The following is a 9,003-nucleotide window of genomic DNA, read 5'->3' as shown; positions in this document are numbered from 1 at the left end:
CAAACCTTAAAGTGTTATATAAATGAAAGCTATTATTATTATTCAGACAACTAGGTGACACAATGGATAGTGCTGACCCTGGAGTCAGGAACATTCATCTTTGTGAGTTCAAAGCTGGCCTCAAACACTTCCAACATGTGTGACGGTGGGCAAGTCACTTCACCCTGTTTGCCTCAGGTTCCTCATCTGTAAAATGTACTGGAGAAGGAAATGGCAAACCACTCCAGTGTCTTTGCCAAGAAAACTCCAAATGGGATCATAAAGAGTCAGACATGACTGTACAACATTATTATTATTATTATTAATAATAATACTCTTATAGACTAAGGGAGCTCCCCCAGGTGAGCCTTGGAAGGTGTTCCCTGTAGGGGGATGGCTGAAGCGCTGTAGGGGGCGGGAGAGGATGGGAGACAGAGAGAGAGGGAGAAAAGGACGGAAGCTATGGCTGTCCCCCAAACAAATTCCCCCACCTCGTGCCAATCTCGGTTCACCCTAAGCCAAAGGTGGAAGATGGCCGGCCAGCTCCTCCACCATCAAGAGGAAACTAGCGCCGCAAGCTCTCTTGTCGTCATTTCCGCTTCCGGGGAGGGAGCGCCGAAGCTGTCACCGCCTCCCGAGCTCTGACCGGTGGGTGGGGCTAAAAGGGAGGAAGTGGCGGAGGAGAACTTCCGGTCCTGCGGAAACTCGGCGCGGTGGCTTGGCTGACAGGCGCCGGATCCTGTGCAGAAGTACCGGGTCGCTTCCACCCTCCTCCCGGTCCTCCTCCTCCTTCTCCTTCTTTTTTCGTTCCTCCTCTTCTCTTCCTCCTCCTCCTCTTCCTTCTCCGCCCCTTCACCTCCGCTGCCTCAGCCCGAGCCTTCCCAGCCTCCCCAATCCCCATGTTTCGGGGCGGGAGGCCTGGAAGCGAAAACCCGCTCGCCGGCACCTCATCATGTCCGAACTGACGAAAGAGCTGATGGAGCTGGTGTGGGGCCCCAAGACCAGCCCCGGCCTCTCCGACACCATCTTCTGCCGCTGGACTCAAGGTACCGTGGGGCCCGCGCCCCTCCCCCTCTGCGGCGGGGCTGGCCGCCCCCCAGCCTGGGCCCTCAGCCGCCACCCCTCCGGCGCGGGGCCGGCAGGTGCTGGACCTCCGGGACCCGACCCCACCCCACTCGGGGCGGATCTGCCGGTGCCGAGAGGGCGGTGGTGTGGGCTGGCTACGGGAGCGCTGCTCAGTTAACCTCGGTCCGGGAACTTAAAAAAGATAACTTTACGTCCGTATAATTGATTACCTTTGTAATCCTACTCACATTGTACATTTAATCAAGTGAACAAGCATTAAGTAAGCCCCTGCGATGTGTCGGGCACCTTGTTAAGCACTGGGAATACAAAGAAAGGCAAATCAAACAAAATGTCCCTGCTCTCAGGGAGCTCCCAGTCCAAAGGAAAACCATTCCGAGAAGGGTCTGTAGAGGCTTCAACAGACTGCCAAAGCGGAGCATGATACAAAAAGGTGAAGAATCTCAGGTCTGCACTTTTGCATCTAGGTCAGTTTCCTGTAAAAGGTCTACTTAGTTGGATTGTTCTTGTCGACACTCCATCCACGTCAGTTTCCAATCTTAAAAAAAAAAAAATTGACCTACTTGGATTGTTTTAGGGCGGCTATGGTTAAGAACTTCTTGTCAGCGCTTTGTGTCCACACCAGTTTCCTGTAAAAATGAGCGCCTTAGTTGGATTGTTTTAGGAGGTTAAGAACTCCTTGACTACACTTTGAGTCGTCAGTTTCCTATAAAGGTTGACTTAGTTGGAGTATTCTAGGCTTAGGTTAAGGTCCCCTTGTCAAAACTTTTTGTCCACACCAGTTTCCTATGAAAAAAAAAAGTGACTTAGTTCGAATGTTTTAGGCAAAGGTTAACCTCCAAGCTCTTCACCCTTAGCAGTTTCCCATTTAAAAAAAAAGGCGGGGTGGTAATTTAGTTGGGTTGTTTTCTGTTAAGGTTAAGAACTTTTGGTCTACGTTTTGTTCCCACCAGTTTCCTATAAAAATGAATGCATAGTTAGAATGTTTTAGGCTGAAGTTAATAACTTCTGGTCCGGATTTTGCATCCTCATCAATTTCAATAAATAAATGACTCGGTTCTAGGCTGAGGTTAATAGAAGTCTTGTTCTGCACTTTGCCGTGCAAATCAGCTTCCTCTACGTGGTGACTTACAGTGTTTTAAGGTAGATTCTACCTGTTGTATCAAGGGAGGAGGGAAATAAGAGAAGGTGGGTGGGTGGTCAGAGGAATCTGTTTTATTACCGCTTGCCTGTTGTAATTGTTTGTGGGTGTGTCACTAGTGTTCAAGGCGTGGTACAGGATATAGAACTACACTACATCATGGCCTGCAAAGTCTGGATGAGAGGGCAAGGCTGTTTCTTGTGATGCATTACATCTCTACTAAGAAGGGGTGTGGAGTTTTATTTTCAGAGTCCAAGGGAGCCTAGGACGCCAAGCAGCTCCCTCAGTACTGAGGTAATTTTGCCAGAGCACATTTGGAACTCTATTTCTTGGGATGAGGGTAAAAGTTTGTGTTGCTTTTGAGAACACATTTTGGGCATCTGAGGTTTGTTGTTGTTGTTGTTTTTTTTTTTTAACAGCACATTTGTGATACAAATAAGTGATTGTTGAACATTTAAAATTGAAAACTTATACTGAGAATATACATCATAAAGAAAAACAATATTTCTTTCCTTGGCATTGTTTTAGCGTCTTTCAAAATGAGAACTTGGTATTATAGAGTTAGAAGTTTAGAGATACTCTACTCCATCTTTTCCCCCACTCATTTTAGGATAGCTGATTTTTATTTAACCTCAATTCCTAGGGTAGTGATCAGTGAAAGATTAGGAATTGGTTATCTCCCCAGGTTAAATGGCTTGTCCAAAAGTCACACCTCTAGTTAGTGGTAGAATCGTAGAGTCTCAGGATTGGAAGGATCCCCAGATGGCCAAATAATCCAATTCATGCCTGAACAAGAATCCTTTCTGTACCATACTAACTGTTCATGTGTTTAAATCAGTGAGAGGGAACACACTACCCTCTTAGGAAGGAGCCATTCCACTTTTTGATAGTTCTGATGGCTAGATTAGCTAATTTTTCCTTTAATTGAGCCTAACTATGCTTTGGTTTTTTTAGTTTTTTTTTTTTTTAAGCTTCTACACCTTGGTCCTAGATCAGCCTTCTGGGGACAGGAAGAAAAAAGTCTAATCTCTGTTCCATATAACAACCCTTAAAATACATGAACACAGTTAATCGCATCCCAGTCTCCTCCACTGTTAACTTCCCCAGCTTCTTCAACTGATCAGTATATGACATAAACTTGAGTCCCTTTACTAAATTGTTTCCATTTAAACTGGATCAATTGCTATTCTCTTTACCCTTTAAAACATCCTCCACCTCTGTGCCTTTTGTCCTCCATACCTGGAATACTTTGCCTCTTCCTTAGAATCCCTAACTCCTTTCTTGCATGAGACCTATACTGATTCTACCTTCTTTCTTTCTTAGTGGTGCCCTTACTCCTCAAAATTACTTTGTATTTGTTATGTGTATGTGTGTAGTTATTGTCTTTATATCCCTTGTGCTAGCATGGTACTTGGCACAAGTAGGTATTTAAATACTCATTGAATAAATCTTATGCCCAACGTTTTAACCTATCAAAATCTTTGAATCCTGACTGTCTTAGAATTGTTTGTTGGTGTTGTTTCATCTGCAAACTTAATAAGTGCTTTTTTTTGAGTGATTGTAATCAGGCCATCTATACCTTTACATATAACTCATTGATCAAAATGCTTATGCTTGGCATAGGACAAAGCATAGATCCCTAAGGGCACTGAAGACCTCTTTTGAGCTGATATCAAATCATTATGGTTCTAGAACCATAACTAGAATACAGCTCTCCTTACTTTCTGTGCCATTTTCATCTCATTGTTTTGATGGAATTTCTAATTGCTCAGTATAATTGTGGACCAGATATCACTTGATGGGATATAATTATTTGGTCTAAAATCTTGCGTTTTCAAATCTTATCTTAAATTCTGTTTCCCTTTTAATTAGTTATCCTTTGGGGTCTTTGCATTTTTATAACAAACATGAATAAAACTGACGATATTTAGGTATAGTGTTGAAATAGGGGGAAAAAAAACTATATTAAAGCTTTTAAAGGGAAGCATTATTTTGCTTGCTTCAACACTTACTGACCATCCAATCTGTGCAAAACATTTTTTTTTATGTTTTACCCTGCTAAAATATGGAAATATTAAACTTTTGTTTTGAACTGTTAAGGTAAACTCACGGTTTGGTTATTGTAATGTGAAATAATTTAATTGTGGGCTCTGCCAAAGATCAGAGATTATAGGTTTTTAGACTGGAAAGGTAACTTAGAAACCATCTAGCCCAACCCTCTTATTTTACAGATTAGGTAACTGAGGATAAGAGAGGTTAGATTGGTGCCCTTGTCCTCAAGGATTTTATAATCTCATTGTCTCCAAATCTAGTATTTTCAAGAATATTTTCTCTCATATATGCCCTATAAAATGTAAAATAAAATTGGGCTTGACAGGCTTTTAAGAAGACTAATAGTTAAGAACCATATCGTTTTCATGTAGCAGTGTTCTTCTGCATTGGACAGTTCCACCCTAATGTATTTCCAGTCCTGAAAGAAATGCTTATGCTCTCAAGTTTTCTTTGACAGTCACAGACACCTAAGTAACAACTACAACTACTTCATTTTCAATGCTTTAAGGTTTGCAGAATGCTTTCCTCATAGTTGGGTGAGGTAAGTAGTACCACTATTAATTAATCTCATTTTTTTTTTGAGGAGGTAACTTATGGTCCTCTGGGTAGGTGAAATAATTGTGGCCATTCTTCTACTAAGTGCAGGCCACTTATCTGCTATTCTAACATTCCTTAAGTCTTGAACTGGACTTTAATCAAATTGAAAAGTGCATATGTTTTGGCATTATTATATGAATAACTAATGGGCTATTGGAATTATTTTGAAGATACAGGGTTGTTTTTATAAAATTGCTGAAAAGGGCTTATTGAGATATTAGACAGGTTAGGTGTCCTTACAGGGAATAATTTAATAAGTACCACTTCAGAATTTATAATGTTTCATATTCACTTAGAAAAATACTTAACAGAATAAAATGCTTCAGATGAGCAATTCCAAACATTGTTAATATTTCAGGGTAACTGAACATACATATGTGTACATATATATATATATATATATATATATATATATAGTGATTAAATTTGTTACACTGAGGTTTGGAGTAGGCTTTTGTATGTTTTATTTATTTATTTTTTGAAGTTCCAGCTGCCAGAGATTACTCCAGCAGTCATCTGGGATGTCTGAGCAGACAATAAGACTCCACTTTATAGCACTTAAAATGCTGCATTAGTGTTCTGACATCAACTCTGGCATTGTTTCATAAATATATAATGGTACTTAGCATTGGACTGCATTCAGATCTTGGAGCCATCATTAAGAAACAATTGACAGATATGAGATTTTTATTTTTTAGAAATAAGTTTTTTTAAGACCATGTTTAGATGATATTTCTCTTCTAGAAGTGTCACTGGCTCACCAAGTGGAGCAATCTTGAAATGTATTCATAATATAGACATCTATGTGCCTGCAATTGCATTGTAGGTGAGTGATCTTTGACTTTGTTTACTGGTAGAATTATTATTTTCATAATTACTATAAATTATTTTCATGAATATCTAGAAATGAAACCGATCCTGTAGATCGAGCATAACTTTGTCAAGAATAGACCTTGCCAGGCCAATCTCATTCCTTTTGTTTGTTTGTTCTGGACAGGGTTAGCTAGTGTCAGAAGAATGCCATAGGGGTGGTGTATGTTTACCTAAATATTAGCAAAATGTTTGATAATTAATCTTGTGAACAAGATGGAGAAATGTGGGCTAGCTGATAGGTTAAGTAGGTGGGTAGGGAATTCATTAAGTGACAGGACAGAAACATAGTTTGATGGTAACTTGGCAGTTTGTCTTTAGTGGAATACTCTGGAAATCTTTTCTTGTCTCTGTGCTGTTTTAATACCTTTATCAGTGACTTGAATATAGGCAATGTGTGTACGCTAGAGATGTAGATAAAATATATACACATATGTATTTACATATATGACAGACATTATAGATAGTAAACATATACCTACATAGTATATGTTGTAAATATATAATGCAAATAGTAAATTATGTATATATACACACACATATATATAACATATACATATATTGTGTACATATAGTATTTTTATCAAACATGCGGGTGGCATAAGCTAGGAGAAATAGCCAACACACTGCATGATAAAGTCAGGATACAAAAAGTATTTGATAGGCCAGAACATTGAGCTCTGTATGATGAAGTTTAATAGACATAGCCAGTGTCTTGATTTGTTTTACTTAAAAAATATATATCATAAGGGAAAGCTTCTATATAAGGCTAGAGACAAAATAGTGGATAATGATAGAGATTCTCAAAAAAGGGCATCAAAACATTTAAGATGCAAAAAAAAAAATACCAAAAAAGTGCAGAAAAGGACATAAAATAATGATTTGTTAAAAAAAAAATGACAAATGTAAAGCTTTTAATAATCATGAAATCAATTTCACAAATACAAGACAAGAGATAGGCAGGGAAGGGTATTTTAGTGGACTTCAGGCTCACTATGAATAAATAGTGTTTTTAACGAAAGCTTAAAAGTTAACGTAAGCTTTGGCTGCATTAATCGAAGTCTAGTGTCCAGGACAGTGATAATACCTCTGTACTCTACCCTAGTGAGATCATATCTTGTGTTCAGTTCTGCTTTCCATATTTTGGGAAACTCATAGTTGAAGTGGAGAATGACTAGAGAAAAATAATAGGCATCATAGATTTAGAGCTAGAAGGGATCTTAGAGGCCATGTAGTCAAACTCCCTCATTTTATAGGGGAGGAAATTGGGGTCCAGATAGTTTAAGTGAGATACCCAAAGTTAGACAAGGTAAGAAGTGAAAGAAGCAAGATTTGATTAAAGGTCTACTTCCTATAAGTCCAGTGTTTTTTGTTTTTTTTTTTACCACTGTACAGTGGGCAGTTATGGCTGTTGAAGGACCTTGAGTTGCTACCATGTGTTTTCCTTCTGTTTATTATTTCCACTTTATCCTGTAGCTATTTGTTGCATGTCGTCGCCCTCATTAGAGGACTGTAAGCTCCTTGAGGGCAGGGGCTACCTCTTGCCTTTCTTTATATCCCCCAGGGATTAGCAGTGTTTGGCAAAGGGTAGGTGCTTAATATTTATTGACAGATTTCCTCCAATTTTGCAGTAAAGTTGGGAGGAAGATACATTATTTTCTCTTGAGCATCAAGCTTCATTATAATTATGCAACATTCAGTTTCATGTTTTTTCCCATACATTGTTGAAGTCATTTTGTATTCCTGGTACTCCTTACTTCATTCATTATCAGTTCACTTAGTGTATTTTTCAAGGGAAAATATTATTTTTCATATCTTTGGCATATCTTCCCACCTAAAGTTTATGAAAAAGTTGGCTATCACATCTTTTTCTGATAACTTAAATTCTAACATAGGAAGATATGTATGCACTGGTGCAGAACAACATAAAAACAAGAAAACAAACTATCTAATGACTACAAAATATAAAGAAAAACACCATTAAAAAGCCATGAGATATAATTAATTGTAATGACCAACTCGGGTAAGAAACTGCTAAGTGGTATAGTGAATAGAATGCTAGACCTTGAGTCAGGAAGACTTGAATTCATATCTGGGCTCACACCTACCTCCTAGTGTTGTTGTGAGGATCAAGTGAAGTGATTTTTGTTAAGTGCTTAGCACAGTTCCAGGCACATAGTAGGTACTTAATGAATGCTTATTACTCTCTCCTTTCCCCACTGGAAAAAACTAGTTAAAACACTCTCTCTCTTCCCTTAATAGAGAGGGGAGGGCCTTGAGATGTAGATTATGTTTACACACTATGGGGCATAGTCACTCTGTTGATCAGTTTACTAAAATGTTTCTATTACAAGGTAGGGTTCAATGGGAGAGGAGGGATCATGGTGTAGTCCCTGGGATATAAAAACAAAAGGCAACAATAAAACTTAAAAGTGGGGTTTAGATACCTCTGGTGGTTTGAAACAGGTCATTTAAATCAAACCTTAACTTGCCTCTTTTCAACTTCTACACATTGCTCCTAGTTCAGCATTCTGGGATCAAGCAGAACAAGTCTAATCTCTTTTCTAATTGACCGTTCTTCAGTACTGACATACTGTTATCATGTCCTTAAGATTCTTTTTCTCCGAGTTAAATAGCCTGAGTTCCTTTAAATGACCCTCATATGGCAGCAACTCAACTCTTTTGTTTAAAGTTTTTACTGATGTCTGATTTTTATATCAGCTTAATTTCCAAACATATTTCTTCCCCAAAGAGCTGTTTCTTGTAATAAAGAACAAAAGAGAGGCAAAAAAGGAAGTTCAGCAAAACTAATAAATAAATTATCAGTGATGTCTTTGCTAAATCTAATGGCCTTTTCTCAATCTTCATTCTTCTTGACGTCTGTAGCTTTTGATAGGGTTAATCAGCCTCTTCTCCTTGATAACTCAGAAGTTTTCATTGTGCTACTCTATCCCGGTTCTTCTCCTATTTGGCTCCTCCTTCTCAGTCTCCACTAATGGATCTTTATCCAGTAGCTGACCTCCACTGACTGGGTATCCCCCAGGGCTCTGTCCTAGATCCTCTTCTCATCTCCCACTAGATCACAGTTGACAATTTTATCAGCTTTCATGGATTCCGTTATCATCTCCATGATGAAGATTCTCACATCATGCTTATTTACCCCTAACTTCTTTCCTAACCTCCAAACTTATATCTCAAACTGCATATAGGCCATCTTGAACTGGATGTCCTATAGGCATCTTAAACTTAGCACATCCAAAGCTGAATTATCTTTCCACCCA

The 9,003-nt window shown here is 38.9% G+C and overlaps 1 protein-coding gene across 2 annotated transcripts in view; it reads left to right on the top strand.

Moving 5' to 3' along the window:
• Positions 1–629: 629 nt before the first annotated feature.
• The window catches only part of MINDY3 (MINDY lysine 48 deubiquitinase 3), a 105,784-nt gene continuing 97,410 nt past the window's right edge, over positions 630–9,003 (top strand). The window contains exon 1 of one of the 2 annotated variants that reach the window (XM_036761285.1): positions 630–1,025. In XM_036761285.1, coding sequence (XP_036617180.1) covers positions 932–1,025 — 94 coding nt within the window. In that variant the 5' untranslated portion in view covers positions 630–931. Of the gene's footprint in view, positions 1,026–5,664; positions 5,679–9,003 lie in introns of those variants that run through there. The other variant, XM_036761286.1, reaches the window with a different exon arrangement.

The sequence above is a fragment of the Trichosurus vulpecula genome, chromosome 5 (genome assembly GCF_011100635.1).
Source record: "Trichosurus vulpecula isolate mTriVul1 chromosome 5, mTriVul1.pri, whole genome shotgun sequence".
Lineage (NCBI taxonomy): Eukaryota > Metazoa > Chordata > Mammalia > Diprotodontia > Phalangeridae > Trichosurus > Trichosurus vulpecula.
This window is presented reverse-complemented; position numbering and strand designations above follow the sequence as displayed.